This window comes from Macrotis lagotis, chromosome 1 (assembly GCF_037893015.1).
Source record: "Macrotis lagotis isolate mMagLag1 chromosome 1, bilby.v1.9.chrom.fasta, whole genome shotgun sequence".
Taxonomy (NCBI): domain Eukaryota; kingdom Metazoa; phylum Chordata; class Mammalia; order Peramelemorphia; family Peramelidae; genus Macrotis; species Macrotis lagotis.
The window spans coordinates 298,485,495-298,504,653 of NC_133658.1; the positions used below are offsets into that span (position 1 = coordinate 298,485,495).

Consider the following 19,159-nt stretch of genomic DNA (forward strand, 5'->3'; position numbering starts at 1 on the left):
TTGAAAGATGACAATAAGCTTGTTAAAGTTTAGTGTGCTTGTAATTACTGCCTGGCACATTTAATGTTCTTCTTATTAAAAACTGAGACTCTGTTTTCCTTGCCATGTACAGAACACAATACACATATTACCCAAAATTAGAGGAGACTCATGAGAGTTCTGTAGACGTTAAAGGAAGGTGAGACCTATCAGAGGGGAGAGCTGTTCTAAAAATCTGAGATGTTTCCTACAATAAAGTGACTCTACATCTAGAGTACAGTACAAGTTTTTGGAAGGAACAGGAGGCATGGTGGGGCAAGGGAGTAATGCCAATTTCTAAGCAACTTCAAATTATTTCTTTTCATTTAAGGGCTCTACTTAGGGTAATACTATAAGTCTGGAGGATGGTATAGGTCCTTGGGGAAGACAGAGGAACTCCAGAGAGGGAAGGGGAACTGCCTTAGTGTTTATGGGATAAGGTAAAGGTTCTTTGTATTTTTTTTTTGTGTTAAATTAAACTTTTTTGATAGCTGATGGTGTGTGTGTGTGTGTGTGTGTGTGTGTATAAAAACCCTGACAAATTCTGATGTTCCTAAGTGAAACCCTGAATGGGAATAGAAGTCAAAACGAAAATAATTTTTGAGAGTATAGGCTTTGGCACTAAATCATAGATGAATAAAATGTTAAGCTTTTCAAAACTGTAAATTATTGCTTTTTACCTCCAATCCATGTGGTGAGATCTTCAGATACTCACTAACATCATTGCTATTCAGCATAGCCCTAATGTTGGTCAGATTCACTTTTTCGTAAGTAAACTGTCTGCCTTCTTTCAAAACTGCAAAAGAAAAATAAACCATGCTGCTAGAAATCACATTTCTCTGTTAAGGAATGAAATCAGCAGTTTAATAGCTGTAATTGTGATTTGAAGATCAAGTCAAGTTGGTCATGCCAAATGGTGGTTCTGTTTATACATCCATGTAAGTGAGTATGCCTGGCTAGAAGTCAAGGAAAGTGCTAAGAATTTTCAACATTATGTTTCTTATACTTACAATCTCAATTCCCATATCACAGAAATACACACATTACACAATTTTCTTTATTTTATGTGAAATAATATGCTGAATTCTTGTAGACTGGGGATTATGATCTGGTTTGACAATGCTTGGAAAGGAATTATTTTATTTTGTGTCTTTATTATCTCTAGCACTCAGCAAATTAGATGGTTCTTAGAAGATGCTTCACAAATGCTTGTTGATTGACGGACAGATAAGTTAATCAATCTTCTCCAGTCACCATGGAAGATTTCCTTTCAAACTCAAATAAGTATCCATTAAGCATTAAGTACATGACCAACATGTTCGAGACACATGAATCTCTCTCTCTCTCCCCCCCCCAGAAGTTTATCAACATGTCTCAATCTGTTTGGACAGACAGGTAGAGTCAGGGTGAGACAAAGTAACAAATGATGTGAAATGCATAAGACAGTATCAAAAAGGTCAAATATAAGATGGTGAAATACTTGTACCTAATTTCATGGTTCAGACTCCACATGCTTGATTTCTGTTCAGAGGAGGGGGGAGGTTGGAATAGTTAAGATAACATTTATAAAGGAAGTAGAATTTGAACTGAAGAATAGGTAGGATTTTAATATAACAAAGGAGGGGAAGAGGAGAATCAAATCAGAAGACTGGAATAGGTACAGAATGTTCATGGAACAGTAAGAATATTGCTTTAGTTATGTCAGAGTGTGTGTGTGTGTGTGGTAAACAGTTTGAGATGTTAGGGTACAGTCAGGTTAAGGAGGACCTTAAAAAAAGGGAGGGTAGAGGGTTATGGAACTAACGTGACAGGAAATAATTTTGAGTTAAGATTTATGAGCAGGGGAATGCTGGAATTATGGCAACCTACACAACTTGTCTGGATGACTCTTAGAGATACCTTTCTGCTAGTAATCCTACTCTCAGATCTTTCAGGGACAAATTCAGTCTTCTCATATTCAACTTCCACTTGATTTCACCTACAGTAATACTTTGTATTCCACTGTATTTCTGTGTCCTTATCTTATCTTACTATTGCCTTGCTCCCAGTAGGCACTTAATAAATACTTGTTGAATGAATGAATCATTAGTAGAAAAATAATAAGTTAGTAAATGGAAATAACTTTGAGTGGAGATGGAAATCATTTTAATAATGTAATAACTTACAGAGATTGTCTAAACTCCACTGAGCACAGAAACCAACTTGACGTTTCAGATAGTCAGAATTTTCTGTCCAACTCTCCAACATGACAAGACGGTCACTAATACAGGATTTAGAGATAGTCATTTTATTTTCACCTAGCAGGAAAGAATCAAGACTTGAATTAGCTAGTAACTAGTGGGGGGAAAAAAGCAATAATTCTAAATTGTAGCCTGGAAGAAAAGAAGTTAGAGTTTACTTTCTGTCTGGCTTATATGAATTAAATGTCAAATAATGGTCAATATTTTTCCTGAAATTAGCCAAAATACCTACAGGCTAAGAACAAGAGGATGTCAGGACAAGCATCTCAACAAAAAAGTAGTGCTTGAGAGAGATGCTATATGCCATCATATAAGGTTAAAAAAAAACCTCAGTAAACCCTGTGGAGGGAAGAAGAGGGAGGGAAGAGGGATTGTAAACAGAACTTCTTTTGTAGTTTTACTTTGCAAATAAACTAAGGTATTTTGACTTAAAATGATCAAATATATATTATTTTTTCTCTTTTATATTTATTTTTCCCCAATTAAGTATTAAAAACAATTTTCAACATACATTTTTAAAACTGAGTTCAAATTCTCTTCCTACCCTGCCTCACCCCCAGAAGGTAAGCAATTTGATAGAGGTTATGCATGTGTAACTTAAGTATATATTACATTTGTGGCACATCCAAAGGCCCTAAATTCATCCTGTATACTTTTAAAAATAATTTTTTTATGCAACATTTAAAATTAATTGAGTTGCTAATAGCCCAGTAATATCAATGTGTATTTTTGCAACAGAATAGGTGTACATGTTAGAATTAACAGCATTGCCTGATCCACTAAACAAGCAAATCAGAATTTCTGAATGTAGCACTTTACTACAAGAGATTACTGTATACATACTGGTCTGTGCAAACTTTTCCAGTGCAATTAGTGCAAAAAGCATGACTGTAGGATGGGACTGGAAATTCTGAAAGAAAAAAAATTATCATATTCAATTCCAATCTCTCTCTGGTCCCAAATAGTTACATATGTAATTTCACTTTCTTGATTTTACTTTCTTTTTTGAATATCATAAACATTGAAACTCCACAGGAACTAGAACATTTTTGACACTATGTGTCATCAAGAATGATGCTAGTTTTTTTTCCCTAAAGTTTTTCCATATTGGCTATAGTTATCAGTAAAGAGTTAAATTCAAAATGTTAATGAGAAAATTAGAAATTTTGGGGATTTGGTGACACCGTTATTCAATGTCACTGTACCCTCCACGGGATGGATTATATAAAAATCTTGTCCAAGGTCCAGGTTGAGTTAAGGGCAAAGAAGCCTGGAAGAACATGAGGAAGTTATAAATCAGTTTTAGAAGCAATTTTATGATATTAAAGTTTAAAGTCAGAGCAGCATACTAGAGAGAATGCTAGATCTGGAATAAAAGATAAAAAAAGCTTGGGTTTTACCTTAGACAATCTTATGATCCAGGCAAATTGCTTAGTGCCTCTGAAACCTTGTTTTCCTCATCTGTGAAATGAGGATTAAAAATTGCCCCTATCTCTGCTGCTATGAGGATCAATATGATAATATATGTAATTGTTTTACAAATCTTAAGGCAAAATGTAAATATTTGCTACAATAATCTAAAAAATATTTAACTTCAGCAAAATACTCCCCTCTATTTTTACGACCAAATTTTAACATAATTTGAAATAAAGACAACTATGGGAAACATCTAAAATTAATGATTGCTTTCATTTTCTATGTCAATCTGTACTGTATCTCTGGAGGAAATACTTAATATAGGAGTTCAACAATTCTGTAGCCAAATCCTAAGAGGCTCCAAATAGACATGAAAATAGAAAACCTTATCCTCCCTAAAATGAAATATGTTCTATTTTTTAGATTAGAAGATAAAGAGTTTTTAACTTATTAAAAATCAGGGAAATGAGAGAATTTTTGAGAATGACTGTGATTTCAAACTTTGAGTTTAAGGCATTTTAAGAAATAAATTCTGGCAATTCTTTCCAATTTCCCTCCTCTCCCAATCTAGAGGATTTTTCTTTTTCAAGATAATAAGAGTTAAGTGGCTTGCCCAAGGTCCTACAGATAGGTAATTATTAAGTGTCTGAGGCCTTAACTGAACTTAGATCCTTCTGAGTCCAGCGCAGGTGCCATAGCCACTGTGCCACCTAGCTGTCTTTTTTTTTTTTTTTAACAACAAAACATACATTAGTTAGATGACTGTCAACATCAACTGTCTTTGAAACATCACTTACCAGGCTCTGTAACAAATATTCTAATATTCCCGGGCTAAGTAAGCTTATGCTTGCAGGACCTATAAGGCAACAATAAATATGTTATATGTCATTACAATGGCACATCTCTAAAACTAGTGTATTACATTTTCATACTAACAAGCACTGATATGTCAACTACATGGTTTATATACGTTACCTAGTTTATTTGTAAGATAACCAAATGCACTTTGAAATTAACTTTCAAGTTTCCTGTATGAATACATATATTCAGGTAGATCAATTTTGAAACTTTTTAGATACAGTTTTAAGTTGTACCAAAAAGACAGTAGTCTATAATTGTATGGTTAAAATATCGTTTGGTTTGGTTAAAAAACATTTGAAGCCAGAAGCCCTGAGTCTGAATTCCAGCTTTGTTAATTGTGTTGAGCCTGGGAAAGTAATTTCTCCTCTCAATTTTTCCACAAGTAAAATGAGGGATCTGGACTAGATTACCTCTTAGGTCCTACAGTTGAAGATTTATGAACCTTCTGTGGCCTGATCTGGGGGGGGCAGGATCAATTATTTTATCAAAAAAATCTCTTTTGTACAAGGTTTTAAGATTACATCAAAAGAAACATGGCAGTATATAAAGTTACAAATTATAATAATTGAAATAAAAATCTGAATCTATCATTTCCTTGTCATTATTAAATTTTAGTAAATCTATATAATGATTTCATTCTAAAGAAATGAAAGCTCTAGAAAACCTTTAGCTATAGGCTTTCAAACACCAAAGCAATTACATAAGCCATGGTAAGGTAAAAAACACCTATTAAATCCAAACCTTTTGTTTAAAAAGGTGTGGAAAAACAAGAACTTTTATGTTCCCTTTAAAATGCCAACTGAAAGAAAACTAAGAATTCTGATAACATAGTGCTTACCAAGGTGGTATACTTCTGGTCTACAGGACAGATTTAGTACTTAAATTAATTTCCAGGATGTGATCTCATTTATGTCTTTAACTGAATAAACACAAGACTTTAACAATTCCTTAGACTATCCTAAAAGATTCCAAATAGATATGAAAATAGGTATGTGTGGTGTAAGTTCTACTTTTCAGGTTAAAAAAAAAAAAGAAGATTTTACTTACTAAAAGTTAGGGAAAACAGAATTTCAAGAATGATGGTGAGTTCAAATTTTAAGCAGGGATTAAGATAGTGTCAAAAATAAATTGTGGCAATGTTTTCCAATCTTTTCACCCAATTCCCAATCTAAGGATTTGTTTCTGCTTTTCACACCAAATCTTAGGCAGTATCAATAAGTGGATTAGGTTTTTCTCTTTTTCCCATATTAGGTTCTTCTTTTTCTAGTAATTAGACATACTTTAAAAGTTGTTTTATTTTTGTTGTAGTGATTGTGGGTTGTAGTATTTGAATATGGTTTCATAAGCCCTCTTCTCAATTTTAAAAGCTAAATGAAGTATTTTATCATATTCTTTAAAAATTAGCCATTTAGATTAAATTACTTTTTACTGATGTGGACCTCATTTTCTACCTTTTCCTTTTCCAAAAACCAAACCAAACCAAACCAAAACTCATTTCTCAACCATAATATAATGTTTGATTACAATTTTAAAATATGAAATTTCTCATAATTACCTGCGAGTTTCTCAGCCAAGCAGCCTAGTACTGCTGTTGTGTTTCGATGTTTGGCAGGGTGACTAGCATCCTGGCAAGCAACAGCTCCATTTAAATTTAGAATTTCAGTCAACTTTTGAAGTGCATCCTAAAAGAAAAAGTACAAAGTGGAGTTAATTTATTTACATCTTGATTTCTTTGGTGTACCTGAGTCTGAAAAGAACAATTAAGAACCAATGAAATGGAAATCATTATCAGGTGATAAGGACATAATGTACTCACATTAAATCATGCAACTTCAAAGTTGTTCATTTCAACAACAGTGACTGGCCTTACACATCATTCAAAATACACTTGCTGTGTTAAATATATAAGATGCACCATTTTATGCCACTGATTTTAAAAGACCAAGTAGAGGCAGATGCAAATCCAACAGGAGGCAATGGGAACTAAGTATATCCAGGGGTGAAGAAATTTCACTATTTCAGTAGTGCCTTTCTTCTTAAAAAAAAAAAAAAATACAGCACTGACCAAAACTGAAACAAAAAATCTCAGAGGCCTAATTTAGGGTCAGCTCTTTAATAACTTATTAAAATAATTTTTCTTTTCTGTCACAAGGGTCTGCCATACTGAATTTGAGCACCTGAAACTCATATAAGGTACAAGAAAGGAAGCCAGTGATCAACTCAATTATCTTTTTAAAAAGGAGTCAATGGCATATGTAAAATAAATCAGTAACACGAAAGAGAGCAAGTTAGGATTACATCAATATATGACTGACTTACACTGTCATTTTAAATGTAACAAAGGTATACTGGACATTTGTTAATGTGCTGAGCAAAAGTGCTGACACAGAATCGAAAGATAAAACAGAATTTTGGATGACAAATCAGACATTTCTATTTCCCTTTCTAACCTATAGTTCACATATTTCAACCCTACAGAAAAGAAATCTAACCAGTTTTCACTTGCTACCCCCTCCTTCCCACTTTCTTCTTTACTCCAGAAATTTACAGTGCCTTTACTACCCTCATATGCAGCAAACAAAATAATTTATGATCTGAATGGTCAGGGTTGGCCAAGTCATTATTTCTAACTTATGGATACTTTTTCATATTATGATCACAAAGGAACTTTAGAAAAATCAAATTCTTTAAGATTAAAAAATGCTCCTATTGAGTAGCTTTCATTCTAAGTTTGAAAAAAAAAGAAGTTTTCAAAAAAAACCTCCTGGAATGACACCCTTCTGCAGGCCCTCCACCAATGGAGGGACAACAAAGGAGGAAGATGTTAATAATAAACAACATTTTGGCCCTAATGCATAAAAAGGAAATAGTTCACATCAAACTCTTATTCATCTTTGGGCATTTGTGTCAGTGGCAGTTGTAGAAGTTACACATGCATTAACTTACTTTAGTTGGCAATGGACACTCATCTAGTAATAATGTTATAACAGCTGGTCCCAATGGATCTTCCAATGGAATAACTCTAATCAAAGACTGCACAACTTCCAACCATCCTTCATCTGCGACCAAATCAAGGAGATTATCAGAGGGTGGAGTTACTATTTTTTAAAACTCAAGAATAGGCAGACAAGTCATAATAAAAGTAAAATAAGATGATCTCACACTGAAATGGGAAAACCTTTGTGGCCTTTACCAAGAAGCTTTTAAAACAACTTATGATGGCCACAATCAAAGAATTTTAATTGGTAAATCTCATAATTCTAAAAAGTTACACATTTTGTGCCATGGCCTTTAAGCTACATTTAAAAATTCTCTCTTAAATGTATTTTAAAATGATTTCTCTTTGAGAACTAAGGACAAAGTTTAAAAACATAAATCAGTATGGTATAGCATCATAGTAATGCTTAAGAAATTAGTTTAAAAATAGAAAGATTATTAATAGACATTTTTCCTCAGTTCCAAATAATTATATGCAAAGGCTGTTCTTTTGTCTGTCAGTTTAGAAGAGTTAAACCTCATTTTCTACTTCCAAATGAAACAAATCATATGTGGGAAACTTTGTGAATTATTCCAATTTGTGGTATGTTTAGGGAGCTTGAGCAGGAAATGGAGGTAGGGAAAATTTTGTTCTCTATTACATAGAAAATTGGCTTTGAAACCTGTTGGTCAAGATGAATGAAAGACTGGCATAATTATTTAGAAGGTGAAAGACAAAATGAAAAATTATTTGCCATGAATAAAACATGAACAACTAGCTTTCTCCTACAAAAAATAAAAAAAAAATTCAGGTCTCTTCATGTAAATGAGAAACAAAAATATTTAAATATGTTTGTTATCAACTTGTGAACAGGAGATCATAAATGGGTTATTTAAATTTTGGGGAAAATGTTTTGCTTATAAAAGAAAATGTATATATTATGGTGGTATGTATTATATCACATAAGGTGATTAGGTTCTTAGATGAGTACAAAGATATATCTAACTCATGTTAATGACTGTTGTTTTGTACAAAATAAGTGATGTGAAAAATGACACATAGGAATGGACTGGTCACATTGTAAGAATGTAATATTACAAATAGATAGTTTGAGTACTAATGCTGGCATCCTCAAAATAGTAAAGGAATCATCCAGTATACTCATCAGCATATTGATATATCTATGGAGGATTTTTAGAACATCATGGATGAAAACAGAATCAAGTAAAAGGTCTGCAGGGAATATTTACATGACAAAAATCATAGACTCTTTCTAAAGCAAATGAGTATCACCATAGAACCCAACCACCACACAGTTAAGTTTTTTCTTTGGGAAAATGTAATAAACTTTAACCTGGGAGAGCAAAAAGAATTGGAATAGAGACTTTTCTTTTTCTATCTCACCAAGCAATGGGAATAAGACCTGGGCAGTAGGCTCTGCCGTCTGGGTCAGGTCACACGATGAAGGTAGGTTAGGGGATCAGGAAATATTAGGGAACCTGATCTTGAACTGGCTACACAAACATTCCCTTTCTTTTTACTCTTGGTTCTAGCCTACTTCTTTTTCCATTTCCATTTCCATTTATTGCTTCTTTCTTTCCTCCCTGCTCTGCTATGGAAGAAAATGAAGTATTCTAGTTTCTTTTCCCAGTTTCTGAAGCATTTAGCACTTTGGAGTTTTTTCCCCCTAATAGCTTTTTTGACTGGTAATAAGAGGGGTTATAAACTATAAAGTTTCATAGAAGTATGGCTTGTTAATAAATTTCCTTCTAGGCCTTACTTTCTCTTTTTTTCACTTATCCTTATATGGAAAGCATGACTTAGGTTCAAATGAATTTTTGGGAAATACCCAAGGTGTTAAGTTAAATAAGATTTCTCTACAAAATGCTATCTTGGGTATTTCATCACAGGAACAGGGGCAGGGGCAGGGGCTTCTGGTTTCTAAACTAAAGAACAGGGAAAGACTTCTGGAGAATGGCTACGCGCGAGGAGCTAGATCAGATCAGTGTTAAGGAGAAAAACAGCCTTGGAGATTTTGCCACCACAAGTTCTGCTAACCCTGAACTCATTCGTGCCAGGGTCTAGAGTCACTAAGGTCAGAAAAAGACTAGGGCCCCTATCACAGGAGACCAAATCTCTTGGCCCACTGCAGAAAATAACAGACTAGGTTGACTGATTTGGTAGTTTTGTTGAATGGTGCCCCCCCCCCCCCATTTTTAATCTTTGTTTTAAGGAAAAGCTTGTCTAGGAGGCACAGGGGGAATGGACATATTGGGAAATATAGGCAATATAAAACAATGATAGCAAATAAAAACTAAAACAAAACAAAAACATCCATACAATAAAAAAACTAAGAATAGCTATGGAAATGATTAGTGTAACTAACAGACATTCAAATATTATAGCCATAGTTCTCATTTGATGATGAGATAATATATTTAAAGCAGGTGAGAACAATATGTTTAGGGGAAAAAACTGCATATGGTCCTTGTTCAGTTTCCTCTGCATTTAAAACACATACATTTATTAGTACATCAAAACTTAATGTTACCATTTCAAACTTCTCAAATAGGAACTCTATTTTACATGAATAACTTTATTTTTTCTGGAAAAAAATCAACAGAGCATTTCTTTATGCTAATAATTCTTTCTGGAAAAAAAGTGTTATGATACCTGTTTCTGCCATTTCGTGCAATGTGATCATTGAATAAGGAGGTTCCTGGTCACTGAAAAATAGACAATTAAAATGTCAAGCTTGGGAAATTATAAATGAAAGTTTTAACTTAAAATTCAGTTGTGGGAAGGAGAAAGAGGAGACTATGAATGAATAAATATAGAGGAAGGAAGGCAAGAAACCATGAGCTACAAACTTATAAGGGCTAATGCTTATATAAAGTGTCCATTTTGTAATGTCCATCTCCCCATGATGGTAATTAAACAAAATAAGAAGAAATGAACATTTATAAAATGAAATCTTATTAGATGGAAGGAACATTGCCAAAGCATTTAACCCTTCTGGACCTCAGGAAGGTAAATGTTACCTTCATGATATGCTTGTAAAAATTCCATAAAGACAAAAAAGGAAACCTAAATGAATTACTAGGGGAAGAATTAAGGTTCAACACAAATTCATAATTGTTACTGTTTGTTTTATTTTATAGAAAATACTGAAAGTGACGATTGAAATTTCTAAGATTTAAGAGAAATATTCTGTTTGAAAAGACACGAATTGGTAGAAAGAGGCTATCCATAAAAAGGTGAGAATTGTGTTCAGTTCTAGATGCCACTCATTTAACACTGATAGAATATGTCTGCCTTGTTTCATTAGTTCATATTTAGGGCTATAATACAGAAACAAATGAATAGATTCATCTGTGAATTCAAGAAGAATTGATTAGGGACCCAAATAGTTTAAGCATGCGTATACATGGAAATAGGGCACTAAAAGTATAATGTAGTGCTCATATAGCTATTAGAACTACAAAGATGGACTATACCAAACAGTGAGTATACAACCCATTTAAGTATTGAGAACCAAGACGAGGATGGGTCAAAGTGGGACAAGTATAAAACCCATAGAGAGTAGAAAAGATGTCACTTGGCTTATAAAGTGATTGTTCTCCTGGTAGATCTGACAATATCTTTCACAGATGACTCTAAGCTGGGGAATTTCAGCACCTCAGTCTTACTTTCCAATTCACCTATCTCTGGAAATGCAGTCATTTTCAAAGTGATCATGATTCAAGACCATACATCACAAAGGTCAGTGATCTCTGAATAGTGCTATCAGGTCATTGTCCAGCTGAGTTTTTATGCTTCTCTTGGAGGTGATGGAAACACCCAATTGGTTCTTCTCATCATTTTGATTTACCCAGTTCAACCTACAGAATAAACTTATAAACAGCCTTGTAGAACATCCTTATTAGGGACATAGTCAGCTATCTGAACTTAAAGTGGTAGTCCCTGGTGAATCAAGTAGAGACTTGGTAGATGGGATAAATGCCTAATTGATATTTTCTATATTTGAATGTCACAAGCAATGTATGTGATAAATATTTGGGTATATTGTAGGTCCCAATAGTTTACCTACCTAATAATATAGTATTCAGAGAAAGGCAAACAGGATGGTGAGGGGACTGGTGACTATGCCACAACAGGATTGGTTAAAGGAACTGGGGGTGTTTACTCTAGAGAAAAGACTTGGGGAGCAACATGATAGCTATGTTCAAGTACAGAAGAAAGATCAGATTTGCTTTGTTTGACTTGAAAGGTTAAAACCAGGAACGGTGAGTAGACATCACTGGAAGAATGATCTAGGTTTGATATGAGGAAAAATCTCTTAATAATTATAACTGTCCAAAAGTAGAATGGGGAATCTCAGGTTGTGGTAGTAGTAGTGCTGAAGGTCATCAAATGAATGTTAGATGGCTATTTTTCAGTGATGTTACTGAGATTTCTGTTCATGTAGACCAGATATTCTGAGTCCTATACAACTCTAGAGATTTTGTGATTTTGAAAAAATTCTAAAGACAAAGGATTTAGAGATGGAAAGGGCCTCAAAGTTCACCTAGTCCAAGTCAAGAAATCTTAAAACTATATGGAATCAAACTATAGAGATTAAAGAAAAGATGACTAGAAAGAACCAGCCTCTCTTCAGAGACACATAAAAGTGATTTGAAATGGTTAAGTGTGACAAATATGGGAAAATGAGATCCCATGAAAGAAAGTGAATTAGACAATTTTAGAGCTAGACAGTTTCTTCGAATTTTAGAATTTAGATTAAGCTTCCTATTTGACAAATATGAAAACTGGCTTGCAGAGGGTACTTGCTCAAGATCAAAGAGGTGATTAGTGGCATAGTAGAGACTAGAACCAGGTTTATTAATTTTTGGTTTGATGCTCCTGTCACAACTGATAACTCACTGAAATCCTTTATAGATATCTATTTATTGTTAAGTTTCTTAGAAACATTTTCTGCCTAATTCTACAATAAAGACAACTAGCCAAATCAGAGATGGTAAGAGGTCAATAAGTAGGACAGAAGTTCAAATCAGGAGATAGATAATGACCTGACTATTAGAAGTCTCAGTAGTTATTATACAAGTACCTAAAGTCTCAGATGGATAAAATGGGTAGGCAAGCAGAATGATCCTTTCTCCCAAGCACTTTACAGTAAAATAGTTTAAAGTAGTCTTATTAATACTCTAAATCTATCAACCTATAGCTCTGTCAAGTTCAAGCACATGAGCAATTAATCAATTCTAAAAAAGGCAGCTTTGAGTGGTTGTTTTCACAGTTAAAGTGGAAATAATTTTAAATTTTGACCAAAAACTTAAATAGTTTTCACTATTGACTAAAACTATTGACTAAAAACCCCAAACTTCAAAGTTGCATGGGTGGTCCCTACAAAAAGGAAATTTATTTTAATATTTTTACATAAAGCAAAAAATGTTATTTTAAGAAAAATTTAGCTAAAGATAGAGCCACATGCTAACAATGGTTAGCTGTTTCAGAGTGAAGGTGGGGAAAAGAAAATGAGAAAAAAATTATGACCAAAAAAAAGCACCATTTGGTTTTACCAAGTTTGTTCTTACTATATGTAATATTAAAAATTGTGTTCTTCTCTAGACAAATCAAAGGTACTCTTTTCCTAAATAAAGATGTTAGAGAAAGGATGAAGTACAAATTGTTTTAGCAGTATAGAAAGGAATTAATTTTAGAAAACTCTTCTTAACAGGTTCTTGAACTATTATCTTTTTTCTTTAAGTTTTGTTTCAAGGGCCCCAATAAACTTCCTAAGGTCAAACTTCCTTTTCAAAGTACTGTAGAATAAAAAAGTTCTTCCAGATCTATAAAACTATTTAAAGTGTTAAACTGAATTTTTTCACAGTATTCTGTATTACTTTCTTCCATATCTGCTTTTGCTTTTCCGGTCATAGAAGACTTATTTCTATGATCCCACTGCTTTTGTTTAATGTAATGAGCTTTCAAAATATATTTCCTCTTGTCTTAAAGTATATTCATTACTGGGGATTCCTTCTGGAGACTCGCGAAGAGTCTGCAGTCCCACTGCCATTCCATTAATCATTCTTTTGAAAACTAGCAAAAAGCTGCTTTGCACCTGCTTTTTCAATGGGTTGAAATTAACTTGACTTGCTATTTACTTCCTTATTTCTTTAGCACAACCATTCATAGTATTGTAAATGGTGCTTAAAAGAAATCAGTTATTGCATCCTGGATGATTTCAAAGTTCAATTTTTTTTTTAGGTGTTTTGCAAGGCAAATGAGGTTAAGTGGCTTGCCCAAGGCCACACAGCTAGGTAATTATTAAGTGTCTGAGACTGGATTTGAACCTAGGTACTCATGACTCCAAGGCCGGAGCTTTATCCATTAAGCCACCTAGCCTCCCCTAAAGCACAATATTTTGTTGGAATTCTCTAAACAAAAGTCCCATATACTATCAGTAATTTTTATTCTATATAGAGGGCTTTTTTTAATATATAAAACAGGGCAAGCTCTCATCCCCTTGTATTCAATTGTGGCATAGTAGTGACACAGAGTGGTTAAAAGCTACCTCTTCAGCATTTTGAACTCATTGCTCCTCCAATAGTTAGTTCTAAAGCTATTTTTTCTTTCCTCTAATAAAATCCTGATAGCTACTCTTGGAAACCAATTCAATCACACACGCACAAATATTCTCTTTCTCTCTCTCATCTATTTCCCTGGAGTAGTAATGACATCAAACTTACTGTGTATCAATACATTAAAAACAGAAAATAATGTCATTTCAGTGTTACATTAAATGTATTTCTGAATGTACAAAATATGTATAAAATGAACTTTCTTTTTTCCTTTTTGCTAGGCAATGGGGTTAAGTGACTTGCCCAAAGTCACACAGCTAGGTAATTATTAAGTGTCTGAGCCTAGGTCTTCCTGGCTTCAGGGCTGGTGCTCTATCAACTGTGCCACCTAGCTGTCTCACAAAATGAATTTTTATAAATAAAAGCATTTTAAATTCACTAAAAAAAACTATTTGAAGGAATGCTAAAATAATTCAAACTGTAAAATATTGACTTCATGTGCTATGTGACACTTATAACTTATATTTCTGTTTTACATATTTAGATTTTTGGAGATTTTAATTTTTAGGGGATTGTAGATCAAAGCTTAAAAGGGACCTTACCAACAATGCATGTAATCCAATCCCATAATTTTCACAGAATCACAGACTTAGAGCTGGAAGAGGTATCAGAAGTCATTTAACCAACCAATCAATCCCCTTTATTTTTACAGCATGAAAGTGAAGCCTAGGGCCTAGGTCACACAAGGAGAAAACATTAGAGGTAGCATATGAAGCCAAGTCTTTAGATTATACTGCACCATGCTACCTCCTGTGGAAATAGAAAAGTGAGTGACTTTGCTGGACTTCAGTCCAAGGTGATCTAAATCAAATTTAATACTCCTTCCACCATTCTAGGCTGATTTTGTTTTCTTAAAATGGAGTTATGTATGTAGTAGTTTTCACTTGCTGCATTCATTCACAAGCAGAACAAAAATATTTAAAAAGGATGTAGATGGAGAATATGGGGAAAAAATGAAAAGTCTTAGTCTCTTGTTTCAGGAATTTAAAGATATACTCTTTATACTTAATAATTACATATATGCTCTCTGATAGGAGAGACAACTTGAATCTCTAGTACTAACAACAATGAATCTTTTTTAAAACTATTTCCCATTATCACTAGTAATAAACTTGTTTGTTTTCTACTTTTTCACTAATGGAGAGCAGAGCCTTAATTAGTATTTTCTTCCTATAATAATGTTTAGACAAATTCAGGTTGAAGTCAGTGCTGGCAAGTGAAAACACAAACCATATAATTTACATACACTGCCATTAGAAATACCAACAAAAATATCCTCCTCCTCTCCCTAAAAATCCAAAGCTCACTGTTTTATATCCTGATGCAGTAATGTAAAAATAAGATGAAGTCAACTGTTAGAGAAGTTCCTAGCAGAAAAAATTTCTTTAAAGCTGTAGTCACTGGAAGGTGGGTACTTACTTATCTACAAGTGTCCGAATCACTGCCAATGTGTCCAACACCAAGCCATCTACATTTTGTTTTTTTCTTCTTGGCTCATGTGGTCCTCGGCCCCTCCTAGGTGGTCTCACAGGGTCCCTTGGATGGCTTCGGTTTTCAGCTGTTGGTAATATACTGTTCTCAGACTGCTGATGCTGGGACTCTGCATTATCTTCGGTGCCACTATCATCTCGGCAAATACAAGAGTTGCCCATGTCGGTGGCTCCTAAAGTTCCCAGAAAACTTGATATATGCTGCTCTAGAGTCAGCAGCAAACCTTGTACAAGGCTTCTGCTAGCATAAAACACAACCCAAGCAAAGACAATCATTGAGAAAGTTTTCCAAGTACTGTTTTCATAATATTGAATTGAGGTATTTGCATCCTATTTTTTATCAATAATTGGAATCCAAAGGAAGTTGCAGATTCGATATCCAACATTATCACCTAAAATAAATCCTGATCATCCAAAGGCAGGTCTAAAAAAACAAACAAAAAAAAACCAGTTAAAGGAGTTGAGGATTTTTAGCCACCAATTTACTTGAAATTTCTCCTAACTCTGATTTTAGAGGTTTCAGAAGTAAACTTAGTTCAATTTGGCGCAATTTTCCCCAAAGTGTACTAGCACAAAATTTGGATAATAGGAAAGTAACCAACTGTGAAACAGTAACTCTTTACTTATTTCCATTACAACAAGTTGATCAGTAACCCATAACCTAGTTCAGTGAGGCTTAAAAAAACTTATGTTAGCTTCATACTTACGAGTTCTACCTTCCTTTCTATAGAAATACATTAGAAAAACAAGCAATTATCTAAAGGATTGCTTATTTATTAAAAATGGAAAACCTCTTATAATTAGGTTATTTCTCTCTCTCTCTTTTTTTTTTGGAGAGGGTTATACAAGATTTTCTTAAGATTGTCTATTGTTCCTGGATCAAGGGGCAAAACTAAAATTCTTAAAAGGATTATAGGGGATGTGAACCCAGACTAAACTAGCTAAACTGCTTAGACAACCCAACTTGCAGGCTTTATCTGCAATTTACAATAAGTATTATTGAAAAGAAAGTTTCTTGGTCAGGTAACCAAAAATTGGGTTTTAGAAACATAATTTTCTGTTTTATGACAATGAATGACATTTACATAATACGAGGATGTTTTTGTTGAAATTGCATCCTTGCAGAAAATGATGTACCAACTTCCTTGCTGGCAATTTTAAGGCAAGTAGTTCATTAGTTTTATGATACAAGCAAAGATTTTATACAACTGATAAAAATCAATGAGGTCCTAGAGAAAGAAAGGGTTCATAATTTTTTTCTGTGTCATGTATCTCTGGAAGTCTGGTGAAATCTATGGACCTCTTAGAATAATGTTTCAAAATACATAAAATAAAATACAGGATTAAAAGGAAATCAATTATATTAAACTATAAGTTTATATAAACACACACACACACGTATTTTTTAAAGAAGTTCAATGATCTAGGTTAAGAACTCTTTAGTTCTGTTTTAGAGAGGCACTAAAAAGAAAAAGGAGATAATCTGGCCACTTAAGAGACCAGGATAAACATGGAATATTTCATGGCAGGTAGTAAGCACTCAAAAGTTTAAATACTGGGGCAGCTAGGTGGCTCTGGAGTCAGGAAAACCTGAGTTCAAATCTGACCTCAGACACTTAATAATTACCTAGTTGTGTGACCTTGGGCAAGTCACTTAACCCACTGCCTTGCAAAAAAAAACAAAAAAAAGTTTAAGTACTTGTACAAGATGACGGGGAGAAATATTTTTATTAGTGTGGAGAGAGAACAACAGTAAAAAATTTAGTTTTGCATCATAATGAATAGGTACTATTTTTCTTTCTGTCTTTGTAGATATTAGACAGAAGACAGTAGACATTAAATAAGTGTGTGTGCTGGATTAAATGATGGATCACACTCAAACAAAAAAAGATGCACTTCTGTTTTCAGAGACAAAAGGAATTAGAGATAAGCTCCACAAGGTAGCACCTTATGATTTCATAATCATTGGTCAATGTTCATTTGTACTTTTAAAACAGAGGAGTCTTGGGGAGAAGGCATGAGGTATACAAACTGAAGGACCCAGTTTAGGCATTGCCATTCCTACCTTCTCTCTTCCTTAGAAAGGACACGGCATTATTCTTTTTTTTTTTTGTGGGTGGATCACATTCTTTATGGTAAGGCCATCACAAAAGTTACTTCCATATTTTTCCACTGTTGCCATTGCTGATCACAACTCCTTCCTTTCTTATTTCTCCACTACCATGTACTGTATTTTCTCTCTCCTTTCATTCTGACTCTGCTGTAGGGTATCTGAGTGGTGCAGCAGACAGATCCCTGGTCCTGGGGCCAAGAGGCCCTGAGCCCCCCTACCACCCCTTAGGCCCAGCATCCACCTGGCCCTATGGTCCTGGACAAGCCATCCAATCCCAGCCCCTTGCAAGAGGTAAAAAGGAAAATATGTTATATCTGACCAAGGCATTATTCTTACAAGAAAGAATACCAAGAGACTTAAGGACCAGGTGAGACATAAACTGAAAGTAGTTGTGTTCTGGAGTTCCTGTTACCGGTTTTTCTATTGATTTCATTGATTAGGTTGATTCCTAGGAAAGATAAACACTTAAAGCAAACCTTTCTACCTTTTCCCACAGATCAGGTCAGGTGGCCGGCTCATGGACAAGATGGGATGCATCAAACATAAAAAGGCACAAAATCCAAGATTTTTTGATTTTTGTAACTGATTAGTAAATTAAACCAATATGCCAGTGGAGTGTTTTAAAAAATCATTTTTCCTGTTCCTTTAACTTTAGAAGTTCTTTACCTGAGGAGAAGAAACATATACCAGGTAGATTTGTTTCAAGTTTCTCAAAAGTTTATTGAGCGGGCAGCTAGGTGGCACAATGGATAAAGCACCGGCCCTGGAGTCAGGAGTACCTGAGTTCAAATCTGACCTCAGACACTTAATAATTTCCTAGCTGTGTGGCCTTGGGGCAAGCCACTTAATCCCATTGCCTTGCAAAAACCTAAAAATAAATAAATAAATGAAAAATAAAAAAGGTTTATTGATACTCTGTGGAGTCTTTTTTTGGTTACAACAGGAAAGCAGCCCAGACTTTGCTGGCTTATACAACATGGAATCCTTATTGCATGGGGTAAAATTTCCTATTCCTATCTCTTAACTGTCAGGACAATCAAGTATTACGTATTATTTAAAATGTGGTGTAGCATTCTACTAGGGTGATTAACAACAGTAACACATACATGACCACTATATAGCAGGTTGAGATATGTTTCTTACAGTTCTTCCCAGCATTCACTATTGTAATCCCCAAATGCTCCAGGGCTGCAGTACTGTTCCCCAAATCATTATCATCATCAACTGGGATAATGACAGATACATAATCACAAGTTGATTGTAGGAATTCAATCTACCTATCAAGAAGGAAGAATGGAAGGCAATTGAAAGAATGGAAAACAAAAGCCAAAATATTAGGCAAATATTCATGAATTTCAAAGTAAGATTGGGGCTAGAAAGTGGCAAGCCTTGAATGCGGAGAG

The 19,159-nt window shown here is 34.2% G+C and overlaps 1 protein-coding gene across 5 annotated transcripts in view; it reads right to left on the minus strand.

Annotated features, from left to right (window-relative positions):
* RSPRY1 (ring finger and SPRY domain containing 1) overlaps positions 1 to 19,159 on the minus strand; it is a 68,780-nt gene that overhangs the window by 32,163 nt on the left and 17,458 nt on the right. For 2 of the 5 annotated variants that reach the window (XM_074211258.1, XM_074211256.1), the window contains exons 2-10: positions 18,900 to 19,033; positions 15,573 to 16,067; positions 10,186 to 10,238; positions 7,482 to 7,594; positions 6,091 to 6,217; positions 4,472 to 4,530; positions 3,102 to 3,168; positions 2,184 to 2,315; positions 699 to 814 (exon numbers count right to left, since the gene is read on the minus strand). In XM_074211258.1, the coding sequence (XP_074067359.1) occupies positions 699 to 814; positions 2,184 to 2,315; positions 3,102 to 3,168; positions 4,472 to 4,530; positions 6,091 to 6,217; positions 7,482 to 7,594; positions 10,186 to 10,238; positions 15,573 to 15,919 (1,014 nt within the window). In that variant the 5' untranslated portion in view covers positions 15,920 to 16,067; positions 18,900 to 19,033. Of the gene's footprint in view, positions 1 to 698; positions 815 to 2,183; positions 2,316 to 3,101; positions 3,169 to 4,471; positions 4,531 to 6,090; positions 6,218 to 7,481; positions 7,595 to 10,185; positions 10,239 to 15,572; positions 16,068 to 18,862; positions 19,034 to 19,159 lie in introns of all 5 variants that reach the window. The other 3 variants (XM_074211259.1, XM_074211255.1, XM_074211257.1) reach the window with 2 other exon arrangements.